The sequence below is a fragment of the Aureococcus anophagefferens genome, assembly GCF_000186865.1.
Source record: "Aureococcus anophagefferens unplaced genomic scaffold AURANscaffold_16, whole genome shotgun sequence".
Classification (NCBI taxonomy): domain Eukaryota; class Pelagophyceae; order Pelagomonadales; family Pelagomonadaceae; genus Aureococcus; species Aureococcus anophagefferens.
This window is the reverse complement of record NW_008705576.1, coordinates 590,945-616,712: the sequence shown is the minus strand read 5'-3', so window position 1 is coordinate 616,712 and position 25,768 is coordinate 590,945. Positions and strand designations below refer to the sequence as shown.

General features: G+C 70.6%; 4 protein-coding genes across 4 annotated transcripts; 2 read left to right on the top strand and 2 right to left on the bottom strand.

Moving 5' to 3' along the window:
• Positions 1-62: 62 nt before the first annotated feature.
• Positions 63-5,445, bottom strand: AURANDRAFT_72012 (hypothetical protein; the record flags this gene model as incomplete). The annotated part of the gene is made up of 3 exons (XM_009040651.1): positions 63-747; positions 916-2,487; positions 3,701-5,445. The coding sequence occupies 3 exons, from the start codon at positions 5,428-5,430 to the stop codon at positions 63-65; spliced, it is 3,987 nt and encodes a 1,328-aa protein (XP_009038899.1).
• Positions 5,446-6,100: 655 nt separating this feature from the next.
• AURANDRAFT_8594 (hypothetical protein) lies at positions 6,101-6,478 on the top strand (the record flags this gene model as incomplete). Its single annotated transcript, XM_009040730.1, has 2 exons — positions 6,101-6,249; positions 6,334-6,478. Coding segments are annotated over 2 exons (294 nt in total), but the record flags the coding sequence as incomplete, so codon positions are not given.
• A 3,285-nt stretch (positions 6,479-9,763) lies between these two features.
• On the bottom strand, positions 9,764-11,129 carry MDH1 (hypothetical protein; the record flags this gene model as incomplete). The annotated part of the gene is made up of 1 exon (XM_009040650.1): positions 9,764-11,129. The coding sequence occupies one exon, from the start codon at positions 11,114-11,116 to the stop codon at positions 9,788-9,790; it is 1,329 nt and encodes a 442-aa protein (XP_009038898.1).
• Positions 11,130-22,630: 11,501 nt separating this feature from the next.
• On the top strand, positions 22,631-23,380 carry AURANDRAFT_29268 (hypothetical protein; the record flags this gene model as incomplete). The annotated part of the gene is made up of 1 exon (XM_009040731.1): positions 22,631-23,380. One exon carries the CDS (start codon positions 22,631-22,633, stop codon positions 23,378-23,380), a length of 750 nt encoding a protein of 249 aa, XP_009038979.1.
• Positions 23,381-25,768: the final 2,388 nt, after the last annotated feature.

The window sequence follows — 25,768 nt, the reverse complement described above, 5'->3', positions numbered from 1 at the left end:
CGAACCCCGCGGCGGCCTGAGCCGCGGCGCGCCGCCCCCGCGCCCTCGTATTCTTTCTACGCTTAGTGGTACATAATCCGGCAGCCGTTCGTGGCGACGTGGCGGATGCGGGCCTTCATGGAGGCGATGGCCTCGGGCAGCCCCGCGAAGGTGTCGAAGAGCGCGTCCTGCTGGATGCGGTCGAAGACGCAGGCCGTCCGCGTCGTCACGGTGACCATGGACGTCGGGTAGAGGCCGAGGACGGCGTACTCGCCGAAGGACGACCCCTCGTTGATGATGAAGCGCTTCTTCTCCGGCGTGCCCGTGGCCCCGGAGATCTCCCAGCACTCGAGGTCGCAGTAGCCGTCGTTGAGGAAGTAGAGCGACGACGTGGGCATGCCGCTCGCGATGACGGACGCGCCCGCGCGCGTCGCGTCGCGCTGCAGGATGATGACGATCTTCCAGACGGCGCCCTGGGGCAGCTTCGCGAAGAGCGGGTGGGAGTAGACCGCGCCGCTCAGCAGCGTCGACGAGAGCTCCTGCTGGAGGCCCGGGCTCAGGTTCGCCAGGATCTCGCGCTCGTCGATGGCCGACTTGGACTCGTAGTACGTCCGCAGCGCCGTGCGGATGCGGCGCCGCATCTTGATGTCCAGATTGTGGTGCGTGATCCAGTTCGACACGGACTCCATCTTCTCGAAGTACTTGGCGTTCTTCGCGTCCTTCTGGAGCACCAACGACGAGATGACGCCGATGATGTAGGAGTAGAACCTGGGCAGGAAAAGGGTGCGAAATTCCCAACTTCAAAGGCTCCTATCTCGGTCGTTTTCCGCTCGTTTCGGCTGATTTTTGGACGAGCGATCATCTCTCGGAACGGCTTCGAAGCATGGATGCTTTTTTTCGGAACGCGCGCGCGCGGAACACTCACGTTGAAGCGACGTTGAATCACCCTTGTCCTGCCCCGAGTAGAACGCGACGCCGAAGACCATCGCGAGAACGTTGTACGCGCGCTCGCCGTCGGACGCGGGCGTCACGTCGCCGTAGCCCACGCTCGACATGGTCGTGATGGACCAGTAGAAGGCCATGAGGTAGCGCTTCTTCCAGGACTTCTCCATGAAGCAGTCGTCGCCCGCGGCGCCGTCGTCGTCCGCGCACTCGTACGTCTTGAACCACCCGTCGCCGGAGAGCCCCATGCCGCAGGCGAGGAGGTGGGCGATGAGCACGGCCGTGACCAGGATGGAGAAGGCGTTGCCGACGAACTGGGACGCCGACGAGATGAAGAAGTTCTCGACGGCCTCGGCCGCCGCGGAGTCGCCCTGGAGCACGGACGACACGCGGACGACCTTGAAGACGCGGAAGACGCGGCCGATCTTCAGCACCTTGAGCGCCCGCAGCGCGTTGACCGAGTTCGACGACCCCTTGGTCGCGACGGACATGATGGCCTCGATGACCGGCGGCATCGACGACACGAAGTCGAGGAGGAACCAGCTCCGGAGGTAGCGGTTCGCACACTTGCGCAGGTCGAGCACCTCCGGCGCGTCGTCGGTCATGGACGCGTAGTAGCCCGTGCGGAAGTTCACCGTGATGTCGTAGATGAACGCCGCGTCGAGGAAGCGGTCGATGCCCCAGAGCGCGGAGCCGCGCGTCTGCCTCGGGAGGAACGACGCCTCCAGGGGGATCATCAGCAGGATGTAGAGCAGGAACACGGCGTTGAGCAGCGTCCAGGCGATGGAGAAGGCCGAGTTCGACGAGATCATGTAGACGGCGCGCGTCCCCTTGGACGGCGCCGCGTCCGGGTCGACCTGGGACCACGGCAGGCCGCCGCCCTCGAGCGCGATGGCGACCCAGCCCTTCTCCGCGCGCCGCTCCTCGTAGCGCTCCCGCAGGTAGGCCCGGGACCAGATCCCAAAGGCCCAGGAGCACTTGCCGTTCGTCGACCGGAGCATGGCCTCCTGCACGAGGTCGCGGACGCGGTCCCGCTTGATGCCGAGCGCGACGGCCGTATTATCGGGCAACTCCTTGACGGACCGCCGCAGCCGCGACATGGTGCGCTTCAGGAAGGCGATGGACTTGCGCGGCGTCGCCTTGGGCCGCGCGCGGCCGTCGGGGCCCGGCGTCTCCAGCAGCACGCCCGCGGCCGCCGCGCCCGCGGCGTACTCGCCGTCGCCGGAGGGGCTCAGCGCGCCCGGCGACCAGGCCGGCGCGCCGCCCGGAACGCTGCTCGCCGGCGCCGCGTCGACCCACTTCTCGCTGAAGTCGCCGTGGTTGAAGGCCGCGAGCCGCTCGCCGACGGCCCGGCTGATGTTCTCGAGCGGCGCCGCCGCCGCCGCGAGCGTCGACGGCCGGCTGTGGCTCAGGAGCCGCCCGAGCAGGCCCACCTGCGCCTGGAGCGACCGCTCCAGCGCCGCGATGGCGTCGAGGACCACGTCCTCGGGCACGGCCGCCGCGACCGCCGGCGACGCCGCCTCCTCCTCGGCGAGCACGAGGGGGCCCACGCGCGCCGACCGCAGGCTCGGCGACGCCGGGGCGCCGCCGTCCGGCGCGGGCGCGTACGCCGGGGCGCCGCCGTCCGGCGCGGGCGCGTTCGTCCCGCAGAGCTGGATGTCGCCCAGGTAGGGCACGAAGGCGGCCATGGCGAATCGCGGCCGGTCAGAGCATCATCGTCTGGGAAATAAACCGGGATCTCACCGAGGCAGCCCGCGGATCCATGCTTCTCATCAGGGTGATCTTGTCGGCACGAGCACTACAAACGGCTCGTTGATATTCAGCTTGAGGATGCGCTCTGAACAAAGCTTGTCTCGACAAACTCGACGAACTGGCCGAAGAAGTGTAGCTGGCTCCAGCGTCCCGCCACCCGAGGACGCCATGGATATCAACGACACGATCTACGCGCACGCCGAGTGCGCGGACGAGGCGTCGAAGCCCCGGCAGAGCGGCCTGGCGGACGGAGAGAAGGCCGCCGGATCCTGCCTCGACGCGGACGCCGCGCGCGCCGAGGAGGAGGGACCGCGCCTCGGGGAGCGCGCGCGACGCCGGCGTTCGGAAACCCCGGGGAGAAACATCCCCGGACCACGCGCCGTTTCCTAGGTCTTCGCGCGGCTGGGCCAGGTCCGGGACGCGGCCGTCGCCGCGCTCGACTTCATCGACCGGAACTGCGACGAGTTCCTCGAGCAGCAGCAGGAGGAGCCCGGTGGCGAGGGCGCCCTGGGCCCCGTGCTCCGGAGGCTGTCCGTCGACGACGACTCCGCGCCCGCCGTCGACGGCGGCGGCGGTTCCGGCGACGGCGCGGCCGTCGAGGAGCTGCGGCACCAGCTCGAGCAGTACCGCACCAAGGCGGAGATCGAGACGCGCCTCCTCGCGGAGCAGCACGCGAAGACGGCGGCGGAGCTCGCGCGCAAGACCGCCGACTACGACGAGCTGCGGCACCGCCTCGGCGCCGTCGAGGCCGAGCGGCAGCGGAAGCTCGCGGCGAGCGCGGCGCCCCCGCCGCCGCCGCGCGCCGACGACGAGGACGCGCAGGACGACGGCTTCGTGCTCGTCCGCGACAGCGCGAACCCCACGGGCGCGAGCCCCCCCGTGCCGCCGCCCGAGTACTGCGTCGTCTCCGTCGTCTCGAGCGACTGACGCGCGCGCGGCGCTGTGTCAGAGTGGTCCTAACGCGACGCGCGACCGGGGCAGGGGGCGGGGGCGGGAGAGGCGGGCCGGCGCGCGCGCCTACATGTACTCCATGCCGCCCATGCCGGCGGCGCCGTCCATGGCGGCGAGCTTGTCCATCTCGGACATCTCCACGGGGATCTCGTGGATGAGGGCCTCCGTCGTGAGCACGAGGCCCGCGATGGACGCGCTGTTCTCCAGCGCGGACAGCGTCACCTGCGCGGAGTCGACGACGCCGGCCTCGAAGAGGTCGCAGTACTCGCCCGTCGCCGCGTTGTAGCCGAAGCCGAAGGGCTTGCCCTCGACCTTGCTGAGCACGACCTGGCCCTCCAGCCCCGCGTTCTTGGCGATCTGGCACACGGGCGCGGCCAGCGAGTTGAAGACGATATCCGCGCCGCGGCGCTCGTCCTCGTCGTCCATGGCGCCCGCGATGGCGTCGCGCTTGCGGAGGAGGTAGGACAGGGTCGAGCCGCCGCCGGGGAGGATGCCCATCTTGAGCGCCGACTTGACGGCGTTGAGCGCGTCCTCGTAGCGGAGCTTCTTGTCCTTGAGCTCCGTCTCCGTCGCGGCGCCGACCTTGATGCGCGCGATGCCGCCGCCGAGCGCCGCGACGCGCTCCTCGGCCTTCTCCTTGTCGAACATGGAGTCCGTGTTCTCGGCCTCGAGCTTGATCTGCGCGATGCGCTTCTCCATGGCGTCCGCCTGCTTGCCGTCGGTGATGATCGTCGTCTCCTCCTTGCCGACGACGATGCGCTCGCAGGTGCCGAGCATCTCGGGCGTGACCGTGTCGAGGGCGACGCCGACCTCCTGGGCGACGTAGGTCGCGCCCGTGGCGATGGCGATGTCCTGGAGCAGGTCCTTGCGCCGCGTGCCGAAGCCCGGCGCCTTGATGGCGACGACGTCGAGGACGCCGCGCATCTTGTTGACGACGAGGGCGCTCAAAGCCTCGCCGACGACGTCCTCGGCGATGATGACGAGGCGCTCCTTCGTCTTCACGCAGGCCTCGAGGAGCGGGATGAGGTCGTTGACGTTCTCGATCTTCTGGTCCGTGACGAGGATTTTGGGGTCGAGCATCTCGCAGAGCTGGCGCTCCTGGTCGTTGACGAAGTAGGGGCTCACGTAGCCCCGGTCGATCGTGAGGCCCTCCGTGAACTCGACCTCGTCCGTGAGGGTCTGCGACTCCTCCATCGTCGTGGACCCCGTGTCGCCGACCTTCTCGAAGGCCTTGGCGATGATGGCGCCCATGACGGCGTTGCCCGACGTGGCGACGGTGGCGATGTTGAGGAGCTCGTCGTTGGAGTCGACGGGCTTGGCGAGCGCCGTGACCTCGACGATCAAAGCGTCCGTCGCCTTGGACATGCCGCGGCGGAGCGCGACGGGGTTCACGCCGCTCGACACGGCCTTCATGCCCTGGTTCACGAGCTCCTGCGTGAGGAGCGTCGACGTCGTCGTGCCGTCGCCGGCCTTGGAGTCGGACTTGGACGCGACCTCCTGGATTAATTTCGCGCCGATATTCATCGCGGGGTCGTCGAGCTCGATGTCGCGCGCGATGGTCACGCCGTCGTTGACGATCTCGGGCGCGCCGTAGGCCCGCTCGAGGACGACGTTGCGGCCCTTGGGGCCCAGCGTCACCTTGACGGCGTCGGCGACGGCGTTGATGCCCGCCACGAGCTGCGCGCGGCTCGCGTCGCCGAACAGGACCTTCTTCGCCTCCAGCTTCGTCGTCGCCTTCGGCGCGGGGGCCGACGGCGCGAAGGCCGCGGCCGTGCCGCACATCAGCGCGAGGATGAGCTTCGACATGGCGGCTCCGAAGGCGGCGTCGCTCCTCTGCAGCACCTCGTCGACTGGTTCAAGGTGGTTGGTTCAACAGGTCGGCGCGCGCGCCGCGCCCGCCCGCGACGGCGGTGTGGCCCGGAATCCGGCGCAGACCCCGGAATCGCACGCGGCTCGGGGCTCGTGCGCGGGGCCGGGCTCGATTGGTGAGCTACGGTCGCGCGCGTGGCTCGAGCGCGCGCTTGAAGTCTGAGTTCAAATCGCGTGCTGTGGTTTCCTGACACTGATTCCTGCCGCAGAGCCTTGGACGACGCGCTCGCGGCACAAATCTATGGCTCCGCACCCTAGGACGGCATCCTAGGTCGGCATAGGGCAGCGGCGCCCACTCAGACCCCCGGCGCCGCTTCGGAGAGCGTCGTCGACGAGCGCGGGAGAGCTGAGCTCCTCAAAGTCGACGTTTCGCGCGTCCAGACCCGGGGCCGCCGCCCGGAGATCCCGACGAGCGCCTAACACCTCGGCGCCACGCCCGCGTCGACGCCCGCGACCAAAAAGCGTCGATAGCGTCGCGTCGTGCGCGGGAGAGCTGAGCTCAAAAGGTAGTCGACGTTCCCGCCGCCCGAGAGCCATGGCGCGCTCAAAGCAAACACCCCGCGTTCGCACGACCACGGGCCCGGGCACGCCGCCCCCGACGACGCCGCGCCGGAAGCACCGGAAGCGCCCGGGACAGAAGGCGCTCCAGGAGATCCGCGTCTACCAGCGGAGCACGGAGCTGCTCATCCGCAAGCTGCCGTTCGCGCGGCTCGTGCGCGAGATCTGCAACGATGAAACCGGCAACGCCGAGTTCCGGTGGCGCGTCCCGCGGCGTCCATCCATCGACCGCGCGCGCGCGCGCGCGGCGCGGCGCGACGTCGATCGCGCGCGCCCCCGCAGGCAAGCGTCGGCGATCTCCGCGCTCCAGGAGGCGACCGAGGCCCACGTTGTCCAGCTCTTCGAGGACGCCAACCTCTGCGCGATCCACGGGAAGCGCGTGACCATCATGGTCAAGGACATCCAGCTCGCGCGACGAATCCGCGGCCGCGGCCGCGAGTAGGCGCGCCGAGGCGCGGGCGGCGCGCCAGAAGGGTGGCGCCGCCCCACTGTGGACCCCGGTAAGGTCGTGTGGACGATAGCCCGGCGCGGGGGTAGCGCCTCTCCGGGGCGCATAAGTTCAACTTTACGGAACTTGAACTTTTCAATTTGCAGAAGCGCGGGCTCGAGAACTTGCTCGAGAAGCTTGTGCCGGGCAGCCTCCTCGACAACAGGGAGCATGGGCGCGCTGCCGCTGCACCGCTCCGAGGCGGAGTCCCGGCGCCGCTGGAAGTTCGGCCTCTTCGCCGCCTGCCTCGTCTGGGGCGGCTGGCGCCGGCACCGCCGCGCGCTGCCCGACGCCACCGCGGGCCGCGTCGCGGCGCAGGGCGACTCGAGCAAGCTCGACCTCGTGTTCACGCTCGACGTCACGGGGAGCATGGGCGCCTACATCGACGGCGCGAAGGAGAACATCGAAGCGATCACGGAGCGGCTCGTGAGCCGCGACGGCCAGCGCTTCGACCTGCGATTCGGTCTGGTCGCCTACCGCGACCACCCGCCGGAGGACACGACCTTCGTGACCAGGAGCTTCGGCGCGCCGCCGGCGCCCCGCGACGACCTTCGGGACATGGGGCCGCGGAACCGACGGACGATCGTCGCGCGTCGTAGGCTTCACGCGCGAGGTCGGCGAGATGCGCCGGCGCCTCGCGGGTCTCGCGGCGTCCGGCGGCGGCGACACGCCCGAGGCCGTGGGCACGGCCCTCGCCAGCGTCCTGCGGCTGTGCTAATTTTGAGATATTTTGACCGGAAAAACGATGAATAATCGTCACCGACGCGCTTCGTAGGCCCTCGCGGAGACGCTCGCCTGCGACTGGCGGCCGGAGGCCACGAAGGTCGTCATCCTCATCGCCGACGCGCCGCCCCACGGCCTCGCCGGCGGCGGCGACGCGTTCCCGGACGGCGACCCCGGCGGCGCGGACCCCTTCGAGCAGCTCGCGCTGCTCGCGCAGAAGGGCGCCACGGTCCATTCCGTCGTCCCCGGCCGCGACCGCGCGGCGGCGGCCTTCTTCTCCGCGGCGGCGAAGCGGACGAACGGCCGCGCCGTCGCCATGCGCTCCGCGGCGAACCTCGCGGACGTCGTCATCGGCGCGTCCCTCGAGGAGATGGACCTCGACGCGCTGCTGCCGCGAATTCAAGAAATCACGGAGGAGCTCCGGGCGTCCGACGCGACGGTCTCCGACGCGGACGTGCGCAAGTCCGTCTTCGAGCGGCTCTCGAAGACGACGAAGTCGCGGCCGGGGTCCCGCGGCCGAGACGATTTTCGGGAGACTTTGACCGGGAACACGACACCGCATTTTGTAGGTCGCGGCGGTCCATCGTCCACTCGGCCCTCGCGGACGACGACGTCGTGACCGGGGCGGCGACGCTGTCGGAGGCGAAGGCGCTCTACGCCGCCGCCGCGCCGCCGCCGCCGCCGGCGCCGCTCGGGCGCGCGCGGTCGTCCGCGGGGCTCTTTCGGTCCGGCTCCGCCGACCTGCGGCTCTTCCGCTCCGCGCCGGAGGTCGCGGAGGACGCGGCGCCGGAAGTCGAGCTCACCGACGACTACGTGACCGAGGACGCCATCGCCCGCGCGTGGAACAAGGGCAAGGCTCTGGGGAAGTACGCGTAAGTTCAACGAAGCCGGTGTTTCCTAAGGGCACGTTCGGCGTCGCGGACGCGCTCGCCGCGAACGAATCCGCGATCACGATCATCGGCGGCGGCGACTCCGTCGCGGCCGTGGAGAAGGCGGGCCTCGCGGCGAAGATGTCCCACATCTCCACCGAGCTTGGCGTACTTGAGCGCGGCTTGCGGGTATCTTAGCGAGATCACGCTTTGTGGTCGAGCACGATTGCTTGGAAAAGCGGCAACCCGACACCCACCGACGTACGCGCGCGCAGCATAGAACGCCGCTCCTCCACTCCCACAAAGCGTCTCGCGCTCGTCGGACAAGCTACACCAATCGACGAACAATGATGGCGCGCACCTGCTTCCTCGTCGGCGTCCTTCACGCGGCGTCGGCGGCGACCGTCGGTCCCCATCTCTTCAAGGACGCCGAGGGGCCCAAGGTTCTGCGAGGCCTGTTCCCCTCCGAGGCGGCGCCTGAGAAGATCATCGAACCATTCGTCGGCGAGTCCTACCCGTTGGTCCGTGTGCACCGCGACGGCGACAAGAAATCTGGCGACGACGCCACGGCCGAGGCTCTGGTGTCGGAGCTCAAGGACAAGCTTCCGGGGGACGCGTTCGGGACTCTCGCTCGCGCGGCGGCTCCGGTGTCGGTCGTGCTCCAGTTCGAGCACTTGGCGCGCGACGCCTGGCCCGAGGAGATCGTCGACCTCGCGGGCCCGTTCGGGCCGACGAACCCGCGGGCCGACAGCGAGGGCGGCCTCCTCGTGCACGCGTACGCCTCGTCGCCCGGTGCGGCTGCGCTGGCGGAGCACGCCGACACGGGCGACGTCCTCGTGGTCCAGCTCGCGGGCTCCAAGACGTTCGCCTTCGACGGCGAAGCCGTGACGCTCGCGCCCGGCGACGGCCTGGTCCTGCCGTCGGGGACGCGCCACGCGGCGCGGGCCGCGGACGACGAGGCGTCGCTGCACGTGACGCTCCACAACTTCGTGCCCCACGAGCACCTCGTCACCCGGTCGCGGCGGCGCCTCCTCGAGTACGCGGACGACGACGACGAGTACGCGGACGACGACGCGACGAGTTGCTGGGACTACGAAGGCTCGGACAAGGAGTGCAGCTGCCACTGCAACGAGTGTACCACTTGTTCCGACGCGGACACCGTATGCGCATCGTCGGTCCCCGAGGGCTACAACAGGGAGAAATACAGCGTCTGCTGCCTCAGCTTCGGCTACCGTATCGAACACGATGAGGACGGGAACTGCGACGGCTACGACGAGCTCGACGCCTGCGCGGGACTCGCCAAGAAGACCTGCAAGAAGACCGCGGGCTGCGCCTACAAGCAGAAGACGTGCAGCGCCTCCGTCGGCGACGCGTGCTCGGAACTCGCGAAGAAGACCTGCAAGAAGACGGACGGCTGCTCCTACAAGAAGAGGGCGTGCACTTCGTGCGCGTCGTACGCGAGCAAGAAGGACTGTAAGAAGCACAAGAAGAGCTGCAAGTGGAAGAAGAACAAGTGCCTCGGCAAGAAGTAGCCACCCCGAGAAGAACTTGAAGCTATCGCGGGCGCGCGAGGTCCCAACGACGACGCGCGCCGCCCGGCGCCCGACGACGCGTCCGCGCGCGCGCGCTCCCTCGAGCGGACGCACTTAAATCAAGTCTACTCGAAGGGGAGCTTGGCGTACTTGGCCTTGAGCGCGGGGATCTTGTCGCGGAGGTCCGTCATGTTCTTCTGGAGCGGGTAGGGCACGGAGAGGCCGCCCTGGGCGTGGCGCGCGACGCGCGCGTCGTGCTCGAGCTCGCCGGCGGTCCAGATGCGGCCGCCGGCGAGGGGCGACTTGCGCGAGCCGCGGAGCGCGTCGAGGAGCTTCGTGGAGTTGCGCTCGAAGGTGTCGAGGGGGCAGAGCGGCGCGATGTCGATGGCGAGGAAGAAGTGGCCCAGGGGCATGGGCTTCTTGGCGCCCGTCGCGCGGTCGATGCCGCAGACGGCCTCGCCGAAGGGCCCGCTCTGGAAGGCCGTGCAGAGGAGCTCGACGGTCGTCGCCCAGCCGTAGCCCTTGTAGCCGCCCATGTCGTCGCCCGCGCCGCCGACGGGCGTCAGCGCGCACTTGCCGAGCTGCATGTCGCGGAGGATGCCGTCCGTGTCCGTGCGCTCGACGCCCGCGGAGTCGATGACCGCGCCTTTCGGCGTCGGCTTGCCGTCGCGCGAGTACTTCTCGATCTTGCCGCGCTGGTTCACGGACGTCGCGCAGTCGATGCAGAAGGGGAAGCCGTCCTTCGTCGGGATGCCGAAGCAGAGCGGGTTCGTGCCGAGCATGGGCTCCGTGCCGAACGTCGGCGCGATGGACGGCCGCGCGTTCGTGCCCGTGAGGCCGACGCAGCCCGCGTCGCTCGCCATCGTCGCGTAGTAGCCCGCGATGCCGTAGTGCGTCGAGTTCTGGGCGACGACGAAGCCGACGCCGTGCTTCTTCGCCTTCTCGATGGCGAGCTTCATGCAGTAGGGGCCGACGTAGAGGCCGAGGCCGAGGTTGCCGTCGACCAACGCCGACGTCGGCGACTCGCGCACGACGTCGATGGGCTTGTGGGGGAAGAGGATGCCCTGGTCCATGCGGTCGCAGTAGATGGGCTTGAGGCGCCCGATGCCGTGGCTGTCGATGCCGCGGCGGTCAGCCTCGATGAGGACCTCGGCGCTCGTCTCCGCCTCGGCCTCGGGCACGCCGTACGCGACGAGCGTGTCCTTCATGAACTGCTTCATGAAGTCGAAGGGCACGATGGCCGCCGGCGGGGCCTTGCCCTTCTTCGCCGGCGGCTCCGGGGGCGCGAGCGACAGCCCGTAGACCGACGCGCCGACCTTGGCCAGGGAGTCGTCGCTCGAGCCGCCCGCGGCGACGAACTTGGTCAGGGCCTTCTCGTAGTCCGACGCGCTCCCGTTGGCCTTCAAGACGGCCATCATCTCCTCGCGCGCGGACTCCTGGGGCGACGGACCCATGGTTCTGTGCGACGGCGTGCTCTCCCGTCCTCCGTCTCTCTCTCTCTCTCTCTCGGGCGGCTCGAGCTTCAACATTGCACAATTCTTGCACCCTAGCGCACCTATGCTGCCGCCCGGCCGGCCGATGATCACGAGATGATGCGCGGGCTGCTTCGCTGGACTCTCGTCGCCGCGCTCCTGCGCGTCGCGACGCCGCAATGCGGCAGCTACGCGTCCGTCACCGTCGTCGGCCGCGCGCCGCGGGCCGGCGTGCCGCTCGCCGAGGGCTGCAAGTACGTCTACCTCGACTTCGGCGGCCACCACGGCGTCCAGGCGCGCAAGATCTTCGAGCAGCGGCGCTACGCCAACACGAACCCGAAGAAGATGGTCATGTACGAGCACTGGGACGCGACGTTCGGCGAGCTCCGCGAGCTCTGGAAGCAGGACGTCTGCGTCGTCGGCTTCGAGCCGAACCGGCACCACGAGCCGCGGCTCCGCGAATTGGCGCAGCGCTACACGGCGCGCGGTTGGCGCACGACCTACTTCGTCGCCGGCATCGGCGTCGCCGACGAGCTCCAACCCTACTCCATCGACTTGAACACGACGACGACGAACGACATGATGTTCACGGGGAGCCTCTCGCGGGGGGATACGAAGTGCGACGGGAGCCTCGTGCCCGTCGTCGACGTCGCCGCGTTCCTGGAGACGCACGTGCTCCCGGCGACGAGCGTCGAGGGGGTGTTGGCCAAGCTCGACGTCGAGGGGTCCGAATACGCCGTGGTCAAGCGCGTCGTCGAGCGGCGGCTGGAATGCGCCGCGAGCGTCTGGGCCGTCGAGTGGCACGAGGCGTCGCCGGTGCCGGGCGTCGACGCGCGGAAAAAGCAGGACGCGCTGCGCGGCGCGCGGAAGTGCACATCTATTATCGAGGTCGACGACGAGGCCTTCGCGTGGGACCCGTTCCCGCTGCCGGAGCGCCTCGACTCGTCCGCGGGCGCGTTCGACCCCTGGTCAGTCTACAACGTCAAGGACCACGGGGTCTTCTGGCTCCACGGCATGAAGCCCCACAAGGAGGTGGCGAAACGACGGAGCTTCAAGGACACCATGCGCATCCAGCAGGCGCGGCGCCGGAAGCCAAATTAACACGGGTAAAAGAAAACGTCGTTAGATGAACTCCGCGTCGTCGATCTCGACCGCGTCGCCCGGCGCGTCGAAGGTGCGATGGGGCGTCGTGCGCGCGTCGTCGAAGCGCAGGAGGCTCTCCGTCACCGTGACCTCCATCTCGTCCACGGGCGAGTGCAGGGGGCTCAGGTCCGTGTCGCTCTTGCGTCGGACCTTGGCGCGCTCGGTCCGACTCGCGTCGCGGAGCATGATTTGGTCGTCCTTCGACGAGATGGACCGGTGCGACGGCAGGCCCGCGATGCTCGTCGCGCGCTGCTTCCGCCGCTCGCGCGCGCGCTCGACGACCGTCGGCGACACGACGGTCACGATCATGTCGTCGCAGCCGTCGTCTTCCAAGAACAAATCGTCGTCGGAGCCGTCCTCCTGCTCCCGGTAGCGGCGATAGACGTCCCGGAGCTCGTCGTCGTCGAAGGCCGGCGACGACGGCGACGACGGCGGCGCCGCGTCGCCGTCGTCGACGGACGAGAACGACAGGCGCGAGATCTTCGAGGACCGCGTGTTTATCGAACCCTCCACGTCGTCGACGACCTCCTCCTTGCCCTCGTCCCGGGGCGCGAAGTTCTTGCTCCCGCGGCGCACGCGCCGCATCTCGCCGTAGGAGAGCTTGCGCTCCTTCTCGGGCGTCCACGCGAGGCGGCGCTCGAGCTCCCAGGAGATGCGGCGGATCTTCGTGCGGATGCGCTTCCGCAGCGACCGGTCGGAGCCCGGTTCGGCGATCTCGACGGTGGCGTGCTGCGTGTTCTTGAATTTGAAGCCCGGGGTGTCGTCCTGGGACACGTACCACGTGGCGAGCGCGACCGCGAGCGCGACGACGCCGACGACGCCGACGACGATCCAGAGCAGGTCGACGCCCGCGACGGCGACGCCGAGGCCGTCGTCGTCGCCGTCGTCCTCCGCGGAGGCGGCGGGCCGCGGCGTCGGGCGGGGGCGCGCGACGATCGGCGTGGGTCGCGGGGTAGGGAAAAATTTGGCAAGTTTCGGCGTCGGCCGCGGCGTTGGCAGCAGCTTCATGATCTTTGGCGTCGGTTTCGGCGTTGGCAGTTTCTTCATGATCACGGGCGTCGGTCTCGGAGTCGGCGAGTACTGAGCGATGCGCGGCCCCGTCGGCCGCGGGGTAGGAAAAAATTGAGCAATTTTCGGCGTCGGCCTCGGCGTCGGCAGGAACTGGAGGATCGCGGGCGTCGGCCGCGGCGTCGGCGCCGGCGTCGCGCACGCCGCGCAGCAGGAGCCGCTCGCGGGGGACCCGTCGTCGCCGTTGGCCGCGCAGCGCCCCGCGGGCAGCGCCGCGACCCAGGCGCATGTCTTCGACGGCTGCGCCTTCTTGTGCCACGACGCGTCGTCGTCGACGCAGACGGCACTCGGCGCGGGCGTCGCGGCGCAGGCCTCGCAGCAGGCCTCCGCGGCGGCGACCCCGGCGCCGTCGACGGCGCCGCAGCGCGGGGGCCAGGCCGCGGCCCAGGCGCAGTCCTTGGCGGGCTGGCCCGCCTTGTGCCAGGTCCCGTCGTCGCGGCACGTCGTCGGCGCCGGCGACGGCGCGTCGAACGCGCAGGCCTCGCAGCAGGCGTCGGCGCCGGCGACGCCGCCGGCGTCGAGGGCCTCGCAGCGCGGCGCGAAGGCCGACGCCCAGGCGCAGTCTTTCGAGGGGGCGTCGCGCTTGTGCCAGGACGCGCTGTCGCGGCAGCCCGTCGGCGCGGCCGTCGGCGCGAGGTAGACGTTGGCCCGCGTCCGCGCCGCGATGGCGGCGAGGGACGCGTCCTCGTCGACGGACGCGGCGGCGAGCGCGCCGCCGACGCCGAGCGTCGCGGCGACGGCGCCGACGACGTACTCGAGGGGCCGCGCGAAGCCGCCGTCGACCTCGAGCGTCGGCGTCACCGCGCGCTCGAGCTGGTCCCGGACCGACGCGACGACGGCGTCGGCGTCGTCCGGGCGCGCCGCCGTCCGGAAGGCGAAGGCCACGAGGGTCGCGCCCGACGACGGCGGCGGCGTCGGCGCCGCGGACGGCTCCGGCGCGACGCAGGCGCCGCAGGCCCGGCGGCAGGCGCCGTCGAAGGGCGCGCCGGCGGCGAAGAGCGTCGCGCAGAGGCCGTCGCCCGCGGCGGCCGCGCAGCACGCGTCCGCGGACTCGTAGCCGCCGCAGATCGCCGGCGGCGCGACGCCGTTGTCGCAGCCCGTCGGCTCCGGCGACGGGGCGAGCGACGGCGCGGGCGACGGCGCGCCGCAGAGGCCGCAGGTCGCACGGCAGGACCCCTCGAAGGGCGCCGCGGCGCCGAAGAGCGTGTCGCAGAGCCCGTCGGCCGCCGCGGCGCCGCAGCACGCCGCGCCCGAGTCGTAGGCGCCGCAGATCGCCGCGGGGGCGTCGTCGACGCAGGGGGTCACGGTCGGCGCGTAGGTCGGCGCGTAGCGCCCGTCCTCGAGGCGCCGCGGGGCGTCGTCGACGTCGCCTCCGTCGAGGCGCCGCTCCGCGGTGGAGACGCGCACGAAGGCGTCCGCGCCGTCGATCTCGACGACGAGCTGCGCCAGCGCGCCCTCGAGCACGAGGCTCTCGACGCCGCCGAACTCCGCGAGGTCCTCGAAGACGACGGCGCTCGCGACGAGCACGGCGACGCGGCCGTCGGCCGTCGGCGGCGACGAGGGCGCGCCGGTCGGCGCGAGCAGCGCCGTCGGGTGGTGCGACGCCGTGGGCCAGTGCGTGACGTGCGTCGGGACGGGCGTCGGCGCGCAGAAGCCGCAGGTCCGCCGGCAGTAGCCGTCGAGCGCGCCGCCCTCCGCGAAGCCGCCGCCGGGCTCGCAGAGGCCCCAGCCGTCGCGGAACGCGGCGCAGCAGGCGTCGACGTCCGCGTAGAGGTCGCAGACGACGACGGCGTCGGCGAGGCCCGCGTCGCTCCGCTCGTCGCTCGTGAGGATCGTCGCCCAGTCGCCCGCGTCGAAGACGTAGCGCTCGAAGCCGCCGTCGGAGCAGCCGCCGCTCGGCGCGGCCGTCGGCGCGCGCGACGGCGGCGCCGTGCAGACGCAGGTGTCGACGCAGGCGCGCGCCGCGACGAGGCCGCGGTCGCCCTTGACCGCGCAGCGCGCGCCGGACGCGCGCGCGACCCACGCGCAGTCCTTCGACGGGTCGTCCTTCTTGTGCCAGAGCGCCGAATCCACCTACCAAATGTGTCGGTAGCGATTTCTCATTGTGTTCTCACCCCAAATCTCTCGAAAATCGTCACGGCCACAGGACGCTGGAGTCGACGCAGGCGGGCGTCGACGGCACGGGCGTCGGCGCGGCGCTGGGCTGCGCCGTGGTCGGCGCCGCCGTGGACGGCCGCGGCGACGTCGACGGCGCGCGCGTCGGCGCGCCGCTCGGGCCGCCCGTCGGCGCGGGCGTCGGCGCGAGGGACGGCGCGCCGCAGAAGCCGCAGGTCGCGCGGCAGCTCCCGGCGAAGGGCGCGCCGGCGTCGAAGAGCGTGCCGCAGAGGCCGTCGCTGCGCGCGGCGGCGCAGCAAGACGCGGCGTCGTCGTAGGCCGCGCAGAGGGCCCCGGGCTTCTCGGCGCCGTCGTCGCACGCCGTCGGCGCCGCGGACGGCGCGTAGGTCGTCGGCGCCGGCGTCGGCGGCCGCGACGGCGCGGCCGTCGGCGCGCAGGTCGTGTGGGGCGTCGGCGCGCGCGTCGGCGGTTGCGACGCCGACGGCGCGCGCGACGCCGACGGCGCGCGCGAGCTCGGGCCGCGGGTCGGCGCGCGCGACGACGACGGCGCTGAGGTCGGCGCCGGCGCGAGCGACGGCCGGGCCGTCGGCCCGCAGAAGTCGCACGCCGCGCGGCACGCGCCGGCGAAGGGCGCGCCGGGGCCTGTTGTGGAACTCAAATCTTCAACCCGACTTCAATGTGCGCGTATGCGACAGTTTCGACGCAAGCTCTTCGGCTGTGCTTCGAGAACTCGACGAGAGCAATCGATTCGTCCAAAAGTCAGCCGAATCGATTCCGATTTGATCGAGATAGAGAGGTTTGAAGTTTTTGCTGGACAGGGCGTTCCACTGGTTGATTTCCACACAGGCCGGCGCCGAAGAGCGTGCCGCACAGGTCGTCGGCCGCGGCCGCCGCGCAGCACGCGGACGTGCCGTCGTAGGCCGCGCAGATGGCCTCGGGCCCGGCGCCGTCGTCGCAGATCGGGACGGGCGACGGCGCGGGCGTCGGCGGGAGCGTCGGGCGCGCCGACGGCGCGCGCGACGGCCGCGACGACGACGGCCGCGCGCCCGTCGGGGCGAGCGTCGTCGGCGCCGGAGAGGGCTCGTAGACGGTGGGCTTCGCCGTCGGTGTGGCGGTGTGGCGCGGGTCCAGCGTGGGCATGGACGACGGCGCGTAGGTCGGGTCGAGCGACGGCGCGTAGGTCGGCGCGTACGACGGGCTCACCTGGGCATCAAAAGGGTGATTCAACGTCGCTTTAAATTGAGTTTTCCGCGCGCGCGCGTTCCAAAAAAAGCGCCCACGCTTCGAGGCCGTTCCGAAAGATGATCGCTCGTCCAAAAGTCAGCCGAAACGAGTGGAAAACGGCCGAGAAAGGGGCCTTTGAAGTTGGGAATTTCGCTCTCTTTTGCTGCCCTGGGGCCCGCGGAGAAGCTCGGGGAAGGCGTCGACGGCGGGACGGTCGGGTGCGCCGTCGACGGCGCGTAGGTCTGCGGCCGCGCCGTCGGGCATGCGGTCGGCGCGTAGGTGGTGGGCGTCGCCGTCAGGGTCGGCGCGCGCGTCTCCGCGGTCGGAGCGAGCGACGGCGCGGGCGTCGGCGCGTAGGTCGGCGTCGACGTCGGCGCGTAGGACGGCGACGGCGACGGACAAGTCGACGGCACGTACGTCGGCGCCCAGGTGCGCGTCGGCCGCGACGTCGGCGACTCCGTCGGCCCGTAGGTCGGCCGCGACGTCGGCGGCGCCGTCGTTTGCGCGGACGGCGTCGTCGTCGGGAGATAGCTCGGCGCCCGCGTCTTGGACGGCCCCGGCGTCGGCCCCGGCGTCGGCGGCATGATCGTGGGCGCGTAGGTCGGCAGGCTCGACACCGTCGGCGCGTAGCTCGGAGCGTCGCTCGCGTAGGCCGTCGGCGCGTAGGACGACGGCCGCTCGCTCGCCGTGGGAAGATAGCTCGGCGCGTAGGACGGCGCGGAGGTCGGGTTCCCCGACGGCCGCGTCGTGTTCGCGAGCGCGGGCGGCACCGTCGGGCCGTCGGACGGCGCCGCGGAGGCCGAGGGCCCGTAGGTCGGGAAGTCGACCATAGGGTAGAAGGAGGGCTCGTAGCTCGGGCCGGACGTCGGCGGGAGGCTCGGCGTGGCCGTGGGGACCTAAAAGAAAGTCGTGTCTCGCGCGGTCGAAGGAACGCGACGCTGGCGTGTCGCGTAGGTCGGCGCGGACGTGGGCACGTAGGACGGCGCGGACGACGCCGACGGCGCGGACGTCGGGACGTACGACGGCGCGTAGAACGACGGCGCCGGCGACGGCAGGGGCGACGGCGGCGTCGTCGGCGCGTAGCTCGACGGGTCGGGCGTCGGCGGCCGGCTGTGCGACGGCGCATACGTCGGCACGTAGCTCGGCGCGGGCGACGGCGGCGTCGTCGGGTCGCCGGACGGTACCTGTGTGGAAATCAAATCTTCAACTCGACTTCGATTTGACCGAGCTAGAGAGGTTTGAAGTCTGTTTTTTTCGACGCCGTTCCAGTACGGGCGTCGGCTTCGACGTCGGCACGGTCGAGGGCGCGTAGAACGTCGGCGCGTAGGAGTAGTTCGACGGCGCGAGCGTCGGCGCGTAGGTTTCGACGTCCGTCGGCGTCGGCGCGGGCGTCGGCGCGGACGTCGGCGCGGGCGTCGGCGCGAGGCTCGGCGCGAGCGAAGGCGCGGCGGTCGCCGTCGGTCCGTAGGTCGGCGCGTAGGTCGTCGGCGCGTAGGTCGACGGGCTCGGCGACGGCGCGTAGGAGGACGGCGTCGGCGTGGGGGCTGCGCTGCGGCTCGGCGCGTAGGTCGACGGCGGCCGGGACGTCCGAGTCGGCGCGTAGGTCGACGGCGTGGGCGTGGGAGGCGGCGACGCGGACGGCGCTGCCGACGGCGCTTCCGAGGGGGCCTCGGACGGCGCGTAGGTCGCGGTCGGCTGGTACGACAGCGACGGCACGGGCGTCGGCGCGTAGGTCGCCGTCGGCGCGTAGGTCGGCTCGTAGGTCTCGCCGGTCGGCGCTTCCGACGGCGCGCGCGACGGCGCGTAGGCCGGCGCGGCCGTGGGCCGCGCCTGCGGCGCCGACGGCGCGGCGCTCGGGCTCGGCGGGCGCGGCGACGGCCGAGCGGTCGGTGCGCGCGTCGACGCCGTCGGTATCCGCGTCGGGGCAGCCGTCGGCGCGGGCACGGGCGCCGTCGTGGGCGTGCAGGTGAGCCTGACGTCGCGCACCTTCTTGACGTGGTTGCCCCGCGCCGGCAGCGCGGCGAGCCAGAGCCAGAGGAGCCGCATGAGCTCACGGCATGGCTGCGTCCGCGTTCTCCGGGCTGCGTCCTTGCGAGGTGCTCATCGTTCCTCTGCTTTGACACTCTTTGACGGTAGTTTTGGGGCAGCTTCGACAAACCCAACCCAAGATTCGTGGGTCAACGTGCACAGATCTTGCACACGCTTGACGTGATCATCTCGACTATGCCTCGATCGCTCCGATCCATGCTGCTCATAGCATCGGCCGCCACGGCCTTCGTCGCGCCGACGTCGCGCGTCGCCGCGCCGCGCGCCGCGCCCGTGGCGTCGACGGCGGCGGAGGTGTCCATCGCCGCGTCGCAGCAGCTGATCTCGCTGGCGGTCCTCGCCGTCGGCGAGGGCGCCTGGGCGTCGCAGGTCGGCGGCTTCCAGGTGTCCAAGGCCATCCAGTGCCTCGGACCGGCCGTCGGCGCCGCGGCCATCATCGTCGCCGCGTCCGGCAGCGTGTCCTCGGGCGTCGCGGCGACGATGGCGCCCGGCCTCGCCGCGTCGACGGCCGGCTGCATGGTGCTCCTCGCGTCCTACGGGTCGCGCCTCGCGGAGAAGCAGACGGCGCCCGAGGGCATGGCGCCGCCGAAGGAGATCGTCGGCCTCTTCCTCGTCCTCGCGTTCTTCGGGTTCTCGACGGCCGTGCAGTCGTTCTTCGCGGCGGACGTCGTCCAGGTGCCGTCGCTGCCGAGCTTCGGCGGCGACGCCCTGCCGGACCTGCCCGCCATCTAGGGTCCGCTAAGTTAGTGCGCCGCGAGGAGCGTCGCCGCGGAGCCCACGGCGAAGGCGCCGAGCGCGGCCTCCGCGCGCTTCTTGCGCCGCAGGGCCTTGTTCGCCTCCTTGCGCTTCTCCGCGCGCTGCTGCTTGTCGACGACGGCGGCGTTGAGCGTCCCCACGGACGGGGCGAGGTGGGCCTCGCGCGGCGCGGCGTCGTCGCCGTCCGCGGCCGGCGCGCGGTGCAGGCGCGCGGCGAGGCCGCCCGTCGTCCGCGGGGCCGCGGCGCGCTCCGGCGACGCTCCGGCGGCGTCGTAGAGCGCGGCGTTGTGCGGGGCGGGGCGGGCCGGCGACGCGGCCGCGGGCCGGCCGGACCGGACCGGCGACGCGGCGTCGCGCGGCGTCGCGGGCCCGCCGGCCATGCGCTGGGCGAGGGAGACCCCCGCCGACGAGAAGCGCTCGCCCTCGCGCCGCCGCCGGGGCCGCGCGCGCTCGCGCTGCTCGCGCTTGCGCCGCGCGGACGGCGCGCGCTTCGTGGATCCCGTGCCGGGCGTCGCCTGCGAGTCGCGCGCGGACGACGACTCGAGGCCGGCGTCCGCCAGCGACGCCAGGGGCAGCTTGAGGCGCGCGTCGAAGGCGTGGGCCGCCTGCGCCGACGGGCAGGTCCGCGGGCCGGGCTCGTCGCGGAGCACGTTGTCCCAGGCCATCTCGTAGGCGACGGCGGCGCCGGCCGTGCCGGCCTCCAAGTCCTCGGCGGCGAGCTCGAGGTCGCCCCAGGGCGTCTCGTCCGCCGGCGAGATCTTCGCCACGGGGGCCCGGAACGCGCGCAGCATAACTCCCCCGGGTCGGACAGCCACGGAGCGCCCAGATGCCGTACGTTGTCGCAACGGCGTTAATTTAGTACGGCATCCGGAAACCTTGAAGTTAGCTTTCACGCGAGGTCGGGGTGCTTGAGGATGGCGAAGAAGACGTAGCGGTCCTCGTCGCCGTCGTGGGCGACGGCGTGCTCGAAGGAGTCGTCGAAGACGATCGCGCCGCCGTCGCCGCCGTAGCCGCGCGCGTCGCCGCCGACGGTGAAGGTGACGCCGTCGGAGCCGCGGAGCGCGAACTGCAGGATGAGCCGGCGGTTCGTGACGCCGCAGTGGGGGAGGATGCGGGAGCCCGGCGCGAGCCGGAGCACGCAGGCGACGACGTCCGTGCCGCAGGGGTTCGGCGCGGCCGGGTCCGCGGGCGCGGCGCCGAGCTCCGCGGCCGCGGCGCCGCCCGGGCCCCGGAGCAGGGACGCGAGCGTCGGGCAGAGCGCGCAGTGCGCCTCGTCGAAGCGCCGGCCGTCGTAGAGCGGCGGCTCGCTCCAGGCGCCCGCGCCCGCCGCGTCCGCGGCCGCGGACGGCGGCCGGAACGGCGCGGACGGCGACACGAGGCGCGCGAGATCGCCGCGCGCGGCGAGGCCGTCGACCTCCGCGAGCACGCGCGCGCGCGTCGCGGGGTCCGCGTAGGCCCGCTTCAGGCGCCGGACCACGTCGAAGGCGTCCGGGTCCCAGAAGCGGCGCGCCGTGAGCCCCGGGAAGTAGACCTTGGGCGTCTGGTCGACGCGGTCGTAGCGCGTCGCCGCGAGCGGGTGCTTGTTCGCGAGGGCGCGCGTCGCCTCGGCGCGCGCGGCGTCGCCCGCGCGCCGGTAGTAGGCGATGGCGCTGCTCGCGGCCGTGTTGAACGCGTCCCTCGGCGACGCCTCGTCGACGGCGTACGCGTCCGCGCGGCCGGGCGACGCGGCCTGCTGGACGCACCACTGCGCCGCCTTGGCCGCGCGATCTAGAGCGTGCCGTAGACCTCGACCAGTTTCGCGTAGCGCATGAGTTGGCGCGCGGGGTCGAGCTTGAAAACCGCGAGTTCCTCGAGCGCGTCCGCCGCGCGGCACGCGTGGTCCCACGCGGCCTCCGTCAGGGCACCGCCGGACGCGTCGAAGGCCGCGACGAACGCCGTGTGCTGCTCGCAGCCGCGCATCCACGACGCCTCGTACGCCTCCGGGAGCCGCGGCGCGCCGGGCATCTCCACGAAGCGTCTGGTCTCGCCGTCCGCCGGGAACGACTTCGGCGCCGGCGCCGGCCGCCGTGCCGACGTCGAGGCCGACGCGAAGAAGACCTGCACACACGCGCCGAGACACAGGAAGCGCCCTGCGGCGAACATCGAATCGATAATTCGTTGAGTCTCACACACAGAGTCGTTTTTTGAAGCGGTGAGTTGGCAAATTCGCTTGTGGCGAAAGAGTCGTCCCCGGGCGATCCTTACTAGTGGGAGTATATCTTGCCGTGGGTCTCGCCCGGGAGGAGCATGCAGCGGGACGTGTCCGGCGGGCGGTACGTGTCGAGGAACGTGTTGCAGTTGCCGCGGTAGCGGTGGTCGCGGTCCTTGCGGCCGTCGTTTCTCGCGAGGGACGCGAGGAGCGCGTCGCGCTCGGACTCGATCTCCGCGAGGCGGCCGAGGAGCTCGGCCTCCTCCTTGGCGCCGACCTCGTGCCACTCCTTGGCCGGGCGGCGGTAGGTCCGCGGCGGGCCCGTGTCGATCGACGCCGCGGGCGCGTCCGTCCGTTTTTCTTTGGGCCCGCGGTCCTTGCCCCGGCGGGCCGTGCTTGGTTGCCAGCGCTCGGGCTCGCGGAACTTGGGCGCGCGGCGGCTCACGGCCTCGTAGGCGAACTCGCCCGCGCGGAGCGCGTTCGACACGTCCGCCATCATGACGCCCGTCGACGTGTGGACCGCGCGGCGGTAGTCCTCGGACCGCGCGGGCCGGAAGATGGCGTCGGGCTCCGGGCCGCGGCGCTTCTTCTGCTCCAGGAGCTTCTCCTCGCGCGAGATCTGCTCGCGGAAGAAGCCCAGCTCCGACGTCCTACGGTGTTGGTTTTTTTCACGGTGATGCAAGCCCGACGACAAAGAAGAAGACGCCGCGGCCGCGCGAGATGCAGCGCGCGTGCGCGTTGTCCTCGCGGATCGACATGCCCGCGCTCGTCGCGCCGCTCGGGTTGCTCCGCGAGGGCTCGTAGAGGGAGCTCATAATATATCGACAGCCGCGGGGGCGTTATTACCCGGACAACACTGGCTAAATATCCAAACTCGGCTGCCCCCGTGTCAAAAAAATCTCGGCTGCCCCCGTGTCAAGCAGGAGGCCGTCGCCCAGCCCTACAGAATATCTATCATGGCCGTCAAGCTCGCCCCCGTGCTCGCGGAGTTCGTCGCTTTGCTCCTCTTCGTCTTCATCTGCTGCGGCTGCGCGACGGGCGTCGCCGGCGAGGCCGGCTGGGTCCAGCAGGTGTCGCTGACCTTCGGCCTCTGCATCACGGTGCTCGCCTACACGATCGGCCACTACTCCGGCGGCCAGATCAACGGCGCCGTGACCGTGGGCCTCATGGCCGCGGGCGAGCTCGAGCCCCTCCAGGGCGTCTGCAACATCTTCGGCCAGCTCTGCGGCTCCCTCGTCGGCGCGGGCCTGCTCGGCGCGATGGTCAAGAAGGAGAGCGACCTCACGGGCGGCCTCGGCTCCAACGGCGTCGGGTCCGGCTTCAGCAACTCCCAGGCCCTGCTCGGCGAGATCGTCATGACCTTTTTGCTCATGTACGTCGTCCTCGAGACCGCCGTGTCGAAGACGAACAACAAGGGCGACTTCGCGCCGATCGCCATCGGCTTCGCGGTCTACCTCGGCCACGTCGTCCTCATCCCCATCGACGGCTGCTCCATCAACCCGACGCGCTCCTTCGGCCCCGCCGTCGTCGCCACGGTCCAGGACCGCGGCTCGAAGCACTTCGAGGACTTCTGGGTCTTCGTGCTCGGCCCCGTCATCGGCGCGCTCCTCGCGGTGGCCCACTTCAAGGCCATGACCAAGGCCGCGCCGGAGGTCCCGCCGGAGGACACGAAGATCGAGCTCCCGAGCCGCGACGAGGAGGCCTAGAGCGAACCGCCGTCCCCCAAACGCGAGAGCGCACGCGCTCTGCAGCGCAGCCCCCCGGAATTCGCTCCCACGCGCCCGCTTTTTTCACATAGAGCTACGAGGCGCCCTGGTTCGCATGCTGGCTCTCCGCGAGCCCCAGCCAGCGTCTCTAGTTAGAGGGTCCTAGTGACGTCGTCGGCAGGGCCACACAAGGGGCCGACGGGTGCGGGTCAGGGTTCTTGGCCGACGGAGCCCCGCACCTTTACCCTCACCCTCCGGTCCGAAACCCTTACCCGCACCCGTTATCACGGGTCCTGGGAATTTGGGCACCCTTACCCTTACCCGCGGGTGGCACCCTACCAAAATCCTCTAATTTAAAAAAAAAATATATGGAAACCGCCGAATTTGGATTCGGACGCGCAAATTAAGCTGCTTTTGGATCGACCCGACAACCTGGCAGCTGCATTACACGCCCTCGAACGGAAATCAGGAGGTCGGCCAGGCGCGGGACACCCTCGAGGGTAAGGGGCGTCCCTCGCACCCGTGGCTTTTCGTCGGTACCCGCACCCGTACCCGAGCCAAGGGTTCTGGGAATTTGGCGGCCCCTCACCCTTACCCTCCCGAGGGTTTCGCGGGTTCTCGGGTCGGCCCCTCGCCCTTGTGTGGCCCTGGTCGTCGGTCGCGGCGCTGCTGAGGCTGAGGCCCTCAAGGCCGAACGAGCCCGCGGCGTCTTCAGGGACGTTCAGCGTCGCGAAGAAGCTTCCCGTCGGCAGTGGCGGCAGCGCGATCGAACTTTCCACGGCGTCGAACACCGCTCGAATCGAGGCCTTGTCGCGCGAGGCGAGAAGTTGACGGGCTCTATGAACTTCTTGGAACAGACGCATCTGCCCTTCCTGGCTGAGAACGTCGCCCAAATCTCGCGGTCTTGCGGACTCAAAATGCTCAAGAGGATCCTCGATGGACAGGCGCCAGGCTTCCGGCATCGTCGAGGGCTTGTGCGTGACCGTCCCGAGCCGAGGCGATACGGTCGCTGAGACGCCAAGCCCATTGCTCAAGGGGTCAAGCTGGTTCGAGAGCCAGGCAAGGTAATCCTCGAAGAGCTCACAGCCTTCAAAGTAGGCCCGCCCGCGCGAGCGGTGCGCGGGGCCGAAGACGCGAGGTTGCCGAATGATCCCGGACTGGTTTCGCCACAATCGTCCAGAAAGCTGATTCCCGGGCAATCCCTTCGTGTAGCTGACATCGATGCCGTCGACGAGTTTCGGCGCGCGGTGAAGCCGCTGAAGACTCGGCAGAAACCGTATCGCCTGCAAGTACGTGATGACGAGCAAGGCGTGCGCGTACGGCGAGGGCGTGCGCTCCCGGTAAACCGTCGAAACGCCTCTTCTTTTGGCCCATGACCGCACAATCACGAGTAAGAACTCGCTCCTTGGATCCAACTCAGAATACCCCTTGATGAGTAATGAATTGTAGCGCTTGACAGGCTGACCCAGGCTCAAATCGACACGAAGAATGTCGAGGCCGTCGACGTGGGCCGTAAACCGCAGGAGCGGCACGCGCGCGTTCAAAACCAACTGGATCCCGACTAGGTCCAAATCACAGTCCTCCAGAAAGTGGTGGACCTCCACGATCGCCGCCGGGTCACCGCGCGCGAGCTCGGTGTGTCCGTGCGCGACGAGGTCGACGTCGGAGTTAGGACCCGCGAGGCCGGACGCGCAGCTGCCGAAGAGGTCGACTTGTGCACCGGGCCACCGCCGCGCGAAAAGACCGTCAAGTCGATCCGCGAAAGAACGAGCGCTATCGAAAAGGTTATGGGGTGCGGAAAAAAAATAGTGAATGAGGTGGAGGAAGATGTCGTTATCGAGAATCTCGACTCGTAGCTTATTCTTCTGTGTTGCCTCTTGCTCTTCTTCTTCTTTGGTTTCATCAATTGATTTGAGTCTTTCAATCGAGTCGTCATGCCGCGGCCCGGGCGGTTTCGATCGAGTCGCCATGCCAAGCGGCTCAGGGAAGGTGCGGCAGAACCGGTTGGCCGGCCCTCCTCGACCCAGTACGCGGCGAGGCCTCCGACGTCTCTCAGGAGGCCTCCCAGGGGAGCGCCCGTGGCGCCGTCTCCCGAGGACCTCGCGACGGTAGGTCTGAGCTAGTTAGGACGGCTGGCCGCCGACGGCCTGGTCCTTGGGCAGCTCCGCGTAGAACTTCGCGCGGACCTCGAGCATGCCCGGCACGCGCGTCGAGACGCGGTGGTGGTCGTCGCCGGCGCGCCCGCGCGGCGTCGCGTCGAGCACGAGCGTCAGGGCCCGCTCGCGCACGAGGTCGTTCTCCGACTGCGCCGTTTTGAAGTAGGACTCGTAGGAGGACAGCGTCCCGACGTCCGCGCGCGCGTTCCGCAGCGCGCGGCGCCGCTTCCGC